The sequence below is a fragment of the Oryx dammah genome, unplaced genomic scaffold (genome assembly GCF_014754425.2).
Source record: "Oryx dammah isolate SB20612 unplaced genomic scaffold, SCBI_Odam_1.1 HiC_scaffold_2, whole genome shotgun sequence".
In the NCBI taxonomy this organism is placed as follows: Eukaryota; Metazoa; Chordata; class Mammalia; order Artiodactyla; family Bovidae; genus Oryx; species Oryx dammah.
This window is the reverse complement of record NW_024070186.1, coordinates 24,446,450-24,461,391: the sequence shown is the minus strand read 5'-3', so window position 1 is coordinate 24,461,391 and position 14,942 is coordinate 24,446,450. Positions and strand designations below refer to the sequence as shown.

Below are 14,942 nucleotides of genomic sequence, written 5' to 3'. Positions count from 1 at the left end.
TTAATTATTTTGTGCAAAACCAAGCTTGACACTTGGTGGTAGATCATTCCAAAATGTTTATTTTATGTTTTAAGAGGTTGAAGAACAGTTGTTGTTCAGTTGCTCAGTCATGTCCAACTCTTTGTGACCCCATGGACTGTAGCACACCAGGGTTCCCTGTCCTACACCATCTCCTGGAGCTTGCTCAAACTCATGTCCATCGAGTCGGTGATGCCATCGAACCACCTCATCCTCTATTGTCCCCTTCTCCTCCTGCCTTCAGTCTTTCCCAGGACTAGTCTTTTCTAATAAGTCTGCTCTTCACATCAGGCGGCCAAAGTATTAGAGCTTCAGCTTTGGTGGCATCAGTCTTCCATTGAATATACAGGGTTGATTTCCTTTAAGATTGACTGGTTTGATCTCCTTGCTGTCTGTGCAAGGGACTCTCAAGAATTCTCCAGCACCACAGTACAAAAGCATCAGTTCTTTTTGGTCTAACTCTCACATCCATACATGACTACTGGATAAACCATACCTTTGACTGTATGGACCTTTGCTGGCAAAGAAATGTCTCTGCTTTTTAATACACTGTTTAGGTTTGTGATAGCTTTTCTTCCAAGGAGCAAGCGTCTTTTAATTTCATGGCTGCAGTTGCCATCTGCAGTGATTTTGGAGCCCGAGAAAATAAAGTCTGTCACTATTACATTGTCTCCCCATCTAATTGAAGTGATGGGACTGGATGCCATGATCTTATTGAAAAGCAATAAAGCCCCTGAAAAAAACAATTAAATAGGATGTCCTGTTCTTTCATATGTTATCAGACATTGAGGTTTACATTTATAAAGTAGCAGTTTATATTGGAATGTTTCTGTCCTGTAAAATCATTCAAAATTATGGTGGCAAATTCCTTCAAACTGCAGAATACTTTGGGAAAATAATTATCCTCACTGAGCCTTCATTTTAATGTTTTATTTTTGGAACCACCTATGGTTTAACTAGTTGAGTACAGGTTAAGGTGAAGGGCTCTAGTCTGCTCAGTGACCACAGGCTATACCCCTCTGTCTCAAATATTGTAACTGGCTTTTTAGAAATTTTTTTTTAAATTTAATCTAAACAAGTAGTAATTCATCTAAAGTAAGTAGCTATTTAATAAAAGAAGAGTACATGTTTTTTAGTAATTTGAGTAAAACTAGATACATTTATTTTAGTCATTTGTTAAGGTTTTCTGCAAATTCTGTTATATTATCTGCTAGTGCTTCATCATTTTTGTAACATTCTAGATTTATAAATTAGTACATGACACTTATTCTTTACACATTTAAATTTATTTCTAGGTGCTAACTGCCAAAGAAAGGAAAACTCAGATTGATGATAGAAACAAATTGACTGAGCATTTTATTATCACACTGCCGATGTTGCTGTCAAAGGTACAGTTTCCATTTTCAGTTTTGTGATCATATGCCACCAAATTTGCTTACTACACTATACTATTAAAGTAGTTACATCTTTTTCTTTGCTTCTTCTTCTAGTATTCTGCAGATGCAGAGAAGGTAGCAAACTTGCTACAAATCCCACAGTATTTTGATCTAGAAATTTATAGCACAGGTAGAATGGAAAAGGTAAGAAACTGTAAAATTGAAATTCTGCTATTATAGTCTGTTTTATTGACTGGATTATTTTATTTTCATGTAATATGTAGGCTTATTATGTGACAGATGCTTAGTTTTGTTTTTTGTTATTAATCTAAATATCATAGTTTTTTTTCCTCTGCAGCATCTAGACGCTTTATTAAAACAGATTAAATTTGTTGTGGAGAAACATGTAGAATCAGATGTTCTGGAAGCCTGCAGTAAAACCTATAGCATCTTATGCAGTGAAGAGTATACCATCCAGAACAGAGTTGACATAGCTCGAAGCCAACTGATTGATGAGTTTGTAGATCGATTCAATCATTCTGTGGAAGATCTATTGCAAGAGGTTCGTTTTAAAGTTAATGTATACATATAATAATTCTGGCTAATAATTATTCAAGGTAGCTGAGTTTGTAAATTTTTCCATTTGAAAATGAAATTTAGTAGAATTCTCTAACGTTTTCACAGCTTGGCAGCATTATTGCAGTTCATTTTATAAAGATCAGCCTTAGTTATACTTTATTTTTATTTTAAAAAACCTGTTTCATAACGGGCAGATTTTTTTGTTTTTTTTCTTTTAAGGAAAATCTTTTTAAGGTCAGATTTTTTTAACTTACGTTTTTCATTTTCTATTCCTGGAATCTGATTTGCATTTTAATATTACTGAACTATTGTCATGTACTAGTGAATAGAACATGAAAATAAAGTGTGCTAATAAAGAATGGCTGCTCACCAGTGGTGTGCCTAGGAAAGCAGCAAGCACCTCCAACTGGTTACTTTTATAATTATTTCTGTGATTCCTGAGTCTTGCCGTCTTCCTTCAATCTATATAAGGCAATTTGGAATTCCCACAGCTTTGTATGTCCTGACACCCAGGCTCATAGGATTTCTTTTTAATCCCTATAATCAATTTTCCCCTATTTTTAATTTTAACTTATTTTTCCCAACTATTTTAAATTTTTCATTGTGATTTTGCAGTTACACATGTAAGTGACAGTCAGTAAAATGTTTGAAATAACCATTAAAATCTTTAAAGTATATATCCTTCCACTCAGCAGTTGCAAAAAATTTATCCAGAAAAGGGTACAAAGTCATGTTTATGACATTGTTTAAAATGCAAAAGTGGTCATCTCTCGGTTTTGGACTTACAGGTGTTGTTTATTTTCTGGTATTTTGCTTATTTGTACTTTCTCATTTACCAACAGTGAATATGTACTTTTTGTATAATTTAAAAGAATTTTTCTTTATATGGCATGTATTAATACACTTTCGTGTGAATTTGAGGATGAGTAAATTTATGGTAGTGAGGTGCTATCTGCTTTCTGTTTATAGGGAGAAGAAGCTGACGATGATGATATTTACAATGTTCTTTCTACATTAAAGCGGTTAACCTCTTTTCACAAGTATGTCATTTTATTTAAAGTAGATTTAGTGAATATCTTATATTAGTTAACATAAAACAAACTGATTGTAATGTTTAACATCTGTGTAACAATGAGAAATTTTAGAGAAATATTGAGATGTATATTTTTTATTACTCAGATTTTCTCAAGATAAATTGTTTTTTTGTTATTATTTGATGACTTATGGAGTAAGATTTATCTTTCAGCATAGTGAATGTACACTCTACACTGTAAAAACTTGAAGATAATTAGTTTTATTAACAAATTAGATGGGCTTATTCTGTAACATAGAGTTTTGTAGGTATAATTTTCAGTTCATAGATCTTAGAAAGCTTGCTAAATAAGAATCACAATTTTGACAAAAGCCATAAAGGTTATTTCCGTATGCTTTTTTCCCTGAATTGTTCTTGTTTGTCTGTTTATTATTGTGTTCTTACTGTGTAGACAGAACAGTTGGATTTGAGTAAGGAAAAAAGGCTCAGATCACTGAAATAGGTATCATTTTCAAATTCTACTTTACATAGCCCTTGTAATGAAACATTCTTATCTTCTCCATAAAGAGGGGGAAATAAAGAACTTTGTTGTGAAAAAGAATATTTAGGTATAGCTCTTACTTTAATGAATACTTCAGAGTCATTTCAAAAGCAGTCTAAAATCTGTCCTTACTATATACACAAGTACATTTTTGGAATTCCATGGAGAAACAGACTCATATCTGAAAAAAATATTTTGACATCTGAAAATAAAAGCTGACAACCAGTGTCAAAACTCCTTTTCAAGAAAATATTTTGATACTTGAAAATAAAAGTTGACAGCCAGTAATCATACTGTTTTTAGTAGCAGAGCTCATGAGAATTTACAGTGGCAGTCTTACCTCATTCAGAAGTCCTCAGCCCATACAGACAGTTGCACTAAAGTTTTTGAACTGTGCTATATTTCCCTTACCCTGACTTTGTCTTTTGTGTCTTTTGTTATCTCCATCTTGTGATGATTACAGATCTCTTTCAAAAATACACATGTATTTATACTTTGAAATTGTAAATGAATTTGTTTAAATATGCTTTAAAATATACTAGAAAAATGGTAACTTTCACTTAAACATATGAAGTTTTATTATTATTGATTTCTCTTAATGAATTCCTAATATCAACTTCTACTGTCTTTCTCTACCCACCTCTGTCCTCTTCTCTTCCTCTCATTCCCCTCTTCCCTCTTTTTTCCTTTTCTCTCTCTCTCTTTGTCTCTCCCCCTCTTTCTCTTTTTTCCTTCTAAGTTTGGAGACTTGAACATTTCCTTATGGAACTTTTACACTTCTACTGGAAAATGAAATTATGTTATTTTTTCCCCCATTGAAACTGAGCTCAACAAATTTAAACTTTTCTCCACTCTAGAATAAAGTTAATGCATCTTTGTTTATTTTAGCGCTCATGATCTCACAAAATGGGATCTATTTGGTAATTGCTACAGATTATTGAAGACTGGAATTGAGCATGGAGCTATGCCAGAGCAGGTAGGAGTTTATCGTTATTCCTTCCATGTCATTTTATTTATTTATTTACTTATTCATTTTGGCTGTGTTGGGTCTTAGTTGTAGCTTGCAACTCCATTGCAGGATGCATATGGGATTTAGTTTCCCAACCAGGGATCGAACACAGCCCTCCTGCATTGGGAGCACAAAGTCTTACCCACTGGACCGCCAGCAAAGTCCTTCTGTGTTATTTTAGAAAGCTAAGCTTTTCTCAGATCATGGAGGATTATCAGAAGCCTTTCATGGAAACATAGTTGACAATTCTTAAATGCAGCCACCTCCTCTGAGAATTATCACCATAGTGATTGAGTGTTACAGATAGGTATATTTTACCTTCAGATTTGAACAGAAAAAAATAGAAAAAGTTTGCTATAATCTAGCAGAAGTTTAATATGAATATTTAATTTTGAAGTAAGTATTATCACTCTTTTAGGGAAAATACCATTAATCTAGAAGCAATTTCAAAACCTGATCAATTTAATATAATGAAAATTTCTGATCATGTGTGTTTCAGGCACTGTTTTAGGTATTGATAAGAGTAAGCCTTAGATATGGCTTAGTTTTTGTGGAAGAATCATAGTTAAATAAGCTTAGAGGCTTTTAGCAGATTTTACACTTTTTTGTATTCATATGTAAGTTGGAGTGAAAAAGTTTCTCTAGTCTGAAAGAGATTCTGTCAGTTATCGTACAGAGAATTAAGAATGTAATACTTCTGTATGAGAATTAAGTTGTGAGTTATTAATTAGCAATGATAATTATTGCTGATTAACAGTAACAATCTGTTGTTAAGAAGTAAGAGTTATTTTGTGCATTGCAGACACTCATTCATATAGACCAAAATATTAATGCTATCCCTGTGGTTAGGTACAGATGGTGTTTAGGGATGAGCTCATCCCTTCCTGTCTTGGTAATATGGAATGCTTAGATGACACTTCATTATTCTAAAGCAATAAGAATGTCAATAGATGTAACAAAATTATTAATTCACGTTAAAACTTAATTGCAGAAACCATGCTTTATTATTGCTCTGATAAAATCTTAAGTTGCCTTAATTCATGTTTTTGATCTCTACTTTGTAGGGACTCTTAATAATAAATGTCCCTGATTGTATTAGATGTTTTATTACAGTTTGTGCAAAAATGTTGAATATTTGACCCCTTGTTTGTTCTTCATTTATTGTTGACTCTTCCAACTTTCGTCCTCTTTTTATCTCAAACTTTTCAGTAGCCTGAATGCAATTCACTGATACTCTAAGCTGTGCTTCAGAGTTGAAATGATAGAGTTAAGATAATATTTTTTTGGTCTACTTATTTTCCTCAAGAAGAGAATAAGAATAGCACTTTGCTGTTTTATCTGGAGATTATAACTATATCTAAATTTATTTTTAATTCTCAATACCATCATTTCTCAGTGATCTTTTAAAATTTTATTTATTTATAATTGAATGATAATTGCTTTATAGTCAGTATCATTTTTTGTTTTAGATGTGACTTGTTATAGTCTCAATATTTTTTGGTGATTATGCTGATTTTCTGTTATTTATTTGTACTACATATGCATTATTTACCCCATGTTAGTATAATTTCTTTGAGTAAAAGAACATATTTATGTGATATTTGCTTTAGCTTTGTTAACTTCTTAGACACATTCTTTAAACTTTAATTACGTGTATGCATTCTGAGTACATCATTACTAGATTGTACTCTTATTCATTTAAGCAATTAGAAATTATTTAGCATTTAACAGCTCTTAAAAACATCTCTTTAGATACCCAGTATTGAAAATCCAAAACGTGAATTCAGTCATTTCTTCATAGGACCATGAAAAAAAAAATAGTAGAAGCGTTAGTCGCTCAGTTGTGTCCAACTGTTTGTGACCCCGTAACTGTAGCTCGCCAGGCTCTTCTGTCCATGAAATTCTGTCCATTCTGTCCATGAAATTCTCCAGGCAGGAATACTGGAGTGTGTAGCCATTGCCATACAAGCTTGCCTTTTTAGATTCCAGTTCTGTTCCTTTCATTTAGAATCCAAAATATTATATCAAAAAACCACCACAGTGTGTACTATTATTAAACCTCAGTTATGCTTAACATTTTGAAGATAGATTAAAATTTATTTACCAACTGTTTTGTGGAACTGTATTGTCCTTTTATGGTTGACTGTTCATTTTCTGTGGTAACCATTTCAATGAGAAGTTTTACAGTCCCACTCTTTGGGATTAACTGAATTCTTTTTTTCCTTCCTCGTTCCATGATCTTATTTCAGTGCTATTTTAACTATTACAGTAGAATATGTAAAACCAGATTTTAAAAAATCTAGCTGTTCATAAAATACGTTTTTAAAGTTGAATTATAAAAAAAGTTAGAAAAATTAACTTGTTTCCTTCAGTTCATCAGCTGTCTATTTCCCGTAGTTGCACACTCACGTTTGCATTTGCTCTCTCCCTCTTTCTCTCTTCTCCCCATATAATAATATGCATGTGTAAAAATAAATATTAGCAATACTCTAGAATTTTTCTCCAGCCCTGGATCCAAGTCATAATAATGCATTACATTTTTGTAATATCTTTGGGGTTTTTTTTTTCGATCTCCCTTAAATCTGAATGGTCATTCAGGCTTGTCTTTTATGACATTTTGAAGAGTACAGACCAGTTATTTTATAGAATGTTCTCCATTTAGTTTTGTCTGATCTGCATGTTTAGATTTAGATTATGCATTCTTGGCAGGAATGCTACATAAATGGTACTCTGTTTTCAGTGAATCACATCAGGAAGCGCATGATGGCAGTTTGTTCAGTATTGGTAATTAATTTTGATCACTTTAGTAAGTGAGGTCTGCCGAGTAACTCCTGTAGAGTTGCCATGTTCTTTTTTAATGTATAAGTAATCTATGGGAAGATTGCTTAAGACTGTTTCCTATCAAACTTTGACCTAATAATTTGAGTATTCATTTATGATTTTGCCTGACTCATTTATTACTGTGATAGTCACAAAATGGTAACTTAAGTGGTGATTTTCTGTCTTTTATTTTATATTTATTTGTTGGCCCTCCGCTGTAAGAAAGAGCTTTTCCTTACTCCCAATAGTTATTTACTTATGTATTTGTTCATTAATTTACCTTTTTAAATTTTAAACTTATTTTTAAAAATTTAGTAGCATAATGGACTATGGTTTCCTGTTTTATTCCTGTTCTGTTCATCTGGTTTAAACAGTACTATGGTTATTTATTTTGGTGCTCAAATTGTCATATTTAGCCAGACAGAATTTCTTTTCAGCCTGCTCCTGTGTGCTTTAAATATCTTTTTGAGCATTACCATACTTTCTGGCTCACAATATGTTCCAAGGTCTGTTTAGGCCCTGCCCTATGCTAATGAATTCTTAACCTATGGAAAACATGACTCTTACTGCAACTCTTTGACACAGTAGTCATTAGCTTATATAGAACGTGTGTTTCAGAATTTATTGTAGTATTCATACTTTTTTTTTTTAGTAAAACAATGAAGGCAAAAAAATTTCAATATTTAAATTCTTCTTATCCTGTTTTGTATTTCTTGTTAGTATATCTGTAAGTCATCTAAAATTCCTCTTAGGCAACATCTAAGAAAAATTAAATATTAAAATTCTGCTTTTAATACATACTTTCAAGAATTATCTTTCCATATTCTAAAAATTGAAAGCCAATAAAGAAAAATTCATAAATTATTTTGGTAAATATTTGCTATTTAATAATAGTGTGATTAAACACATAAAAAGGGAAGTTAATCATGTCAGTAACTTTGGACCTGTCAAGCCATCAGTAATAGAAAATTTTAGTTTTGTGTTTATTATGTACCATGTACTATTTTAAGTCTTTATATGCATACATTTATTGAAGCCTCCTGACAACCCTATGGAATATACATCGTTATTCTCATTTTATTGATTATTAAACTGAAGCAAATAGACTTTAACTTCCCCAAAGCCTCATAACTGCTTCATACCTTCTTAAACCAAGCTTTTAAATTCTTTTCATTGTATTTTCAAATTTTCTACTGCTAGTTTGCTACTACTCTTTATAGTATCCCATGCCTTCTAATGTTTGTCCCATGTCAAACTCTTATTATTTTGCATTTTTATATTTTTTCTGAACTTCTTTTCTATTGTTCTAGTGAGAATAATGGGGAGAGATTAGATGCTGATACTTTATCATTGTGAACTGAAAATCAACACCTTACTTTTTTTTTTTTTTTGGCTATGCTGAATCTTCATTGATGCACAGGCTTCTGTAGTTGCAGTGAGTGGGAGGGAGCTGCTCTCTAGTTGCAGTGCATGGGCTTTTCATTGTGGTGGATTCTCTTCTTGCAGAGCACAGGCTCTATGAGTTTCTGAAGGTTTCGGTAGTTGCGGTTTATGGACTCTAGAGCACAGACTCAATGGTTATGTGCATGGGCTTAGTTGCTCTTGGACGTGTGGGATCTTTCTGAAACAGGGATCAAACTTGTCTCCTGTATTGGTAGGTGGATTCTTTACCACTGAGCCACCAAGGAAGCCCTCAACATATTTCTTTAGACATAACATAGTATATGGGGTTAAGTTTAATTTTAGTCAAGTTATTGCTTATGATTATAATAAGGCTTATTATATAAATAATGGGACCTTGTTTTCTGTAGAAGTATATCGATGTAGTCATGTTTCCTTGAAAGACTACATACTTATCTCATTGACTGGGCATAGAAATATTTTCACTTACCAGCTTCTTACTATTCTTTGGGCATGCCATATCAGAACTTTTTGGAACATCTTCACGACCCTTCCACACACATCTACTTAATTCTCTGGTCCTTATTGACCAAAAATGTGTTTGAGTGTCAGGTTCTGGAGGTATAAGGGTATCTTGGAAGCAGTGTTTAACCTCAAGAGACTTTTGATCTTTTAAAAAATTCTACCTCCTTAATATCTCTTCCTGTCATCATTCTTCTAGTCCTACTGCCATTTCCTTAGTTTCATCCTTCATATCTTCTCTTGCAGATCATAGTAGTAGCTGCCTATTTTGTCTTGGTAACCTGAGTTTCATCTGCTGTCCAGTCTAGGTTCTATTCCAGTAATTTTCAACTATATGTATGTGTTAGAAAACGTTATGGAGTTTTTTGATGTTGTTGTTGTTGTTGTTTGTAATACTGACATACTTTCAAGTACCATTCTGAGAAAAAATTAGTGTCATCCTTTTGGAAGGTTATTTGTTAGTCTCTATCAAAATTCAAAGTGGACATACCTTTCATTGAGCGTTAGTAGTTTGAGGAATTTAGACTACAGGTATGTACTTGGACATAGGTAAAAAGATATTCGTTGCAAATTACTTATAAAAATTTAAAACTTAAGATAATTTTAAATGTCCAGAAACAGAAAACTGGTTATCTATGGAAGGACAGTTTTGATTCTGTGTAAAACTGTGTAGTCATAATTAAAAGAGTAGAGTTGATATTATTTGTTCTATAATATTCTCTGTGAGAAGAAATTTTATGAAAAAGGCAAGGAACAGAATAATGTAAATTTAAAAGGATGATGAGATTTATATATACATGTACCTTTTGATTGACAGACTATTTCTGGAATGATACATAAGAAATTAACAATGACTTTAACAGTGGCTTTCTCAGTGGGAAACTAGAGATTTGTAGTGGTCAAAAAACTTAATTTTAAGGGGGTAGGTAATTTAGGAGTTTGGGATTAACATATACACAGTACTATGTGTAAAACAGATAACCAACAAGGACCTTCTGTAAAGCACAGGGAACTATACTCAGTATTTCATAATAACCTATATGGAAAAGAATCTGAAAAATCTGTGTACACACACACACGCACACACACACACGTATGTATTACTGAATCACTTTGCTATATACTTGAAACTAACACAACTCTGTAAATCAACTATATCTCAATAAAAATAAAAACAAATTATTGTAAATTTTACCATTATACTTACTATTTAAGTTTAAAAACCAGGTGTTTAAGACCAGTAGGGTAAGGTATGGAGGAGGGGTAAGATAAGGGTATGGAATTGATACAAACTACAATATATAAAAGGCAGTTGTTTAGTAATAAACACTGGCAAATGAAACTTTAGAAATATTTGCCATTTACAATAGCACCAAAAGACACAAAATACTTAGGTATAAATCCAACAAGATATGTGCTGTGTATGTATACTGAAAACTATAAAACACTAATGACAGAAGATTTTAGTTAATGAAGATATATTGAGTTTGTGAATTACAAAGCTCTGTGTTGTTTAAATATCAGTTCTCCCCAAACTGATCTTAGCTTTAGCACAATTCCAATTAAAATCACAGCAAAATTTTTTTGTAGAAAGTGACAACTTGATACTAAAATTTATATGGAAAGGAAATAAAATAACCCAAAAGAATGTTTTAAAAATGAATGAAGAGGATTCACTCTACTTGATTTCAAGACTATAAAAAGTTTTAGTGTGACATTGATGAGAGGATGCTGCTGCTGCTAAGTCGCTTCAGCCATGTCCAACTCTGTGTGACCCCATAGACATAAATAAATCAAAGGAACAGTATAGAGAATTCAGAGATAGACCCACACGTATATGGTCAATTGATTTTTTTTAAAAGGTGTCAAAGCAGTTCTTTGGAGAAAAGATGATCTTTTCAAAAGTGATGCTGAAATGGCTGGATACCCATATGCTCCCCCCCGCCAAAAAAAAAGAATCTCAGTTTATTTACTTAACTTAAAATAGACCATAGACCTAGAACGTGCAGCCTTCAGTAGCTATGGTTCCTGGGCTCTGGAGCTCTGGCTCAATAGTTATGTGCAAGGGCTTAGTTACTCCTCCGTATGTGGAATCTTCCCAAAACAGGGATCAAACTCATGTCTCCTGCATTGGCAGGCAGATTCTTTACTATTGAGCCCTTTTATTGTTTGAATATTTTGCTTGAGTTTTCAAGCTTACAATTAAAAAAAAATTTATGTAATATGCATATTGGTAATACAACAGTAGATGATCTCTCATTCTCAAAACACATGTAGGATTTAGGAATCTCTCCTTTTTATTAAATAATTTTTGTCACTTTATAACACTATGATTTGCTTCCATGTTTGTGCTTTTCTTGCATTTACTCAAAAATATTACTGTAAACTCTACTCTTTGCTACATTGATTCTTGCTCATTGTTATACGGTAAAACTGACTTGTCTTCCTTCCTATGTGAAGAATTTTAACATATGTATAGATTTATGTGGTTAGCACCACAGTCAGGATGCAGAACAGTTTCATCATCCCCAAAACTTCATATTATCCCGTCACAGTCATATGCTTGCATCACCTACGTAAAACTACTGGAAATCACTCATCTGTTTTGCATCACTATAGTTTTGTCTTTCTGAGATTTCCAAATGAATCAAATTTTATAGTATAAACCTTGAGCATGCCTTTGAGATTAAATCAGGTTATTTTGTGAGTCAGTAGTTGGTTTGTTTTTACTGCTCATTGTTAGTCCTTTGTGTAGATAATTATGTTGGTGAAAAAGTAATTGTGGTTTCAAGCCATAAATTTTAAATCATTATAGCTAGACTCAAACAAGTCTTTATTATTCAAAATAGAGACCACTACAATCAACACATTTTTGCCAATGAGAAATAAATTTGTTTATTCCTGTAGCATAAAAAATCCATGCTTCAGGGTTTCAAGAATAATTGGAAAGCATTTTCTGCCTCCTGCTGGTGTGGAAGCATTTTCCTTGCAAAAAGTTATAGAGATGCTTGAAGAAGTGGTAGTCGGTTAGCTAGAGGTCAGGTGCATATGGAAAATGAGGAGAAACGGCGTAGCCCAATTAGTTCAACTTTTGAAGCATTAATTGTGTGACATGGTCGGATATTGTCATGGAAAAGAATTGGGCCCATTCTGTTGACCAGTGCCAGTTGCAATTCTTGCAGTTTTTGGTGCATTGCTGAGCATGTTTCTCAGATGTAAATTATATCGCTGGGATTCAGAAAACTGTTGTGGATCAGACTACTAGCAGACTACCAAAGAGTGATCATGACCCCTTTTTGGTGCAAGTTTCACTCTGAAGGGCTGCTTCTTGGTCCAACCACTGAGCCGGCTGTTGCCAGTTGTCGTATAAAATCCACTTTTCGTAACACATCACAATCCAATAGAGAAAGGGTTTATTGTTGTTACATAAAATGAGAGAAGACAACACTTCAAAACAACGATTTTTTAAATTTATAGTCAGCTTATAAGGCACCCATTTATGGAGCTTTTTAACCTTTCCAGTTTGCTTCAGATGCCAAACAACCATAGAATGGTTGATGTTGAGTACTTGGGCAACTTCTCATGCAGTTGTAAGAGGATCAGCTTCAGTGATCCTCTGAACTGGTCATTGTCAACTCCTGACGGCCAGCCACTACTCAAGAGTCTTTTCTGCTTTGCGAAACTTCTTGAACTGCCACATGCTGTATGTCCGTTAGCAGTTCCTGGGCCACGTGCGTTGTTGGCGTTGCAAGTTGTCTTTGCTGCTTTACAACACATTTTGAACTCGAATAAAAAAATCAAATTTGCTTTTTGGGTAACATAATTTCCCTAGTCTAAAATAAACAGCAAGTAATAAGTCTTTAGTGAAAAAACATAAAGCAAAAAATGTGCATTAAAATGGTATACAACATAACCACATTTATTTAAGAATGTATTCCAGTATCAAATGGCAAAGTTCAGCAGTGCAAAACTGCAGTTACTTTTGCACCAACCTATGCATCACTGTTTTTAGTTATTCAGTTGAAAATATTTGGGTTGTTTTCAACTTTTGGCTATCACAATAAAAAGCACTGTAAATATTTATGTAGTCTTTTGTTTGAACATAAATTTTCATTTCTCTAAAGTAAATTCCTAGGAGTATAATTGCAGGGTCTTATGGTAAGTATATGTTTAACTTTATTAGAAACTGCCAAACCATTTTCCAGAGTAACTGTACCATTCTGCATTTCTACCAGCAATGTATGAAAGTTCCAGTTGTTTTGAATTCTCATCAGCACTTCATATCGTCAGCAATTTTTACTCTAGCCATCTGAGTAGATATGTATTGGTGTTTCACTGTGTTTTTTAATGTATGTTTTAATGCTGATGATGTTAAACATGTTTACATGTACTTATTTGCCAGCCTTATATCCATTTTGATGAAACCATGTTGGTTATTAATTTTTACCTTAAAGGCTCTTTTTATTCATGTTAACCAAGTCTAAATATGATAAATAAAAAAGACCAGTTTTGGATAATAAAGCAGACTAGTATTAAGTTCAGTTCATTCTTTTGTCATGCACTTGTCCACTAAAAAAATTTGATCATCCTTCCCCTTAAAGTGTCTTACAAACAGAAAAAAAGTAAGAGTCTTAATTTATTCCAGTCATTATGTGGATTTTCAGAATTTTATTACTTTGCCAGGCAAATGAGGAACATAGCAGGCTAGCACCTCAAGAACTGTGCTCCCAGGTTTTCAGAATTTTAAACATGTCCCGTATATGTAGATGATATATATCTACACATGCATATATATTACATAAACATTTTTCCCATTCTTAGTATCATAATCATTTTTCCTATTATTAGTTTGTCAGATTTTATTTTCCAGGCAAATTCAGTTTTTCAAAACTTTAAACTTTCTAAGATTTTATATCGCTTGGTCTTAACTTACATGTAATAAATACAGTTCACCTTCATCTCCAAGATATATCATTAGTTATAGGTTGAATGATTCTTATTGATTCAGTCTGCTAATCAAAGATAGAGCTAGCTCCTTTAAATAAAGTAATTATTTTTTTAAAGGGCTAATAAAAAATAATTTTTATGTTGGTTAGGGTATTACTAGCTGCTATAATAGAGTAATCTTAGTATGTCAGTGGCTTAAAACAATAGAAAGTAATTTCTCACTTACATAACCATAAAGCACAATTGCAGGAAGTAGGTGTCACTGCACAGCCAAGTCATTCAGAGACCCGTGGTCTCCTTGATTGTTGGTATCCTGCTGGCAGATAGAGGAGGAAAGGATGAAGAAAGCAGTCCTGCTTCTTAACTAATTTTTGCCCAGAAATATGCAGTATACATTACTGTGACCTTCTGGGAACATGCATTACCTTGTGCAAAAATGAGGTCAGAAGAGTAAGGTTGGAAGAAATTCTTAGTCAGGAAACTAATACTTGGTATTACTCACTTCAGTTCAGTTCAGTCGCTCAGTCGTGTCTGACTCTGTGACCCCATGGACCACAGCACTCCAGGCCACCCTCCATCCCCAACTCCCGGGTTTACCCAAACTCATGTCCACTGAGTCGGTGATGCCATCCAATCACTCATCCTCTGTCATTCCCTTCTCCTCCTGCCTTCAATATTTCCCAGCATCAGTGTCAT

At 33.2% G+C, this 14,942-nt stretch overlaps 1 protein-coding gene across 2 annotated transcripts in view; it reads left to right on the top strand.

Moving 5' to 3' along the window:
- STAG1 (stromal antigen 1) overlaps positions 1 to 14,942 on the top strand; it is a 460,953-nt gene that overhangs the window by 401,412 nt on the left and 44,599 nt on the right. For both annotated transcript variants that reach the window (XM_040233144.1, XM_040233153.1), the window contains 5 exons: positions 1,314 to 1,406; positions 1,509 to 1,598; positions 1,753 to 1,956; positions 2,943 to 3,013; positions 4,436 to 4,523. In XM_040233144.1, the coding sequence (XP_040089078.1) occupies positions 1,314 to 1,406; positions 1,509 to 1,598; positions 1,753 to 1,956; positions 2,943 to 3,013; positions 4,436 to 4,523 (546 nt within the window). The remainder of the gene's footprint in view (positions 1 to 1,313; positions 1,407 to 1,508; positions 1,599 to 1,752; positions 1,957 to 2,942; positions 3,014 to 4,435; positions 4,524 to 14,942) is intronic.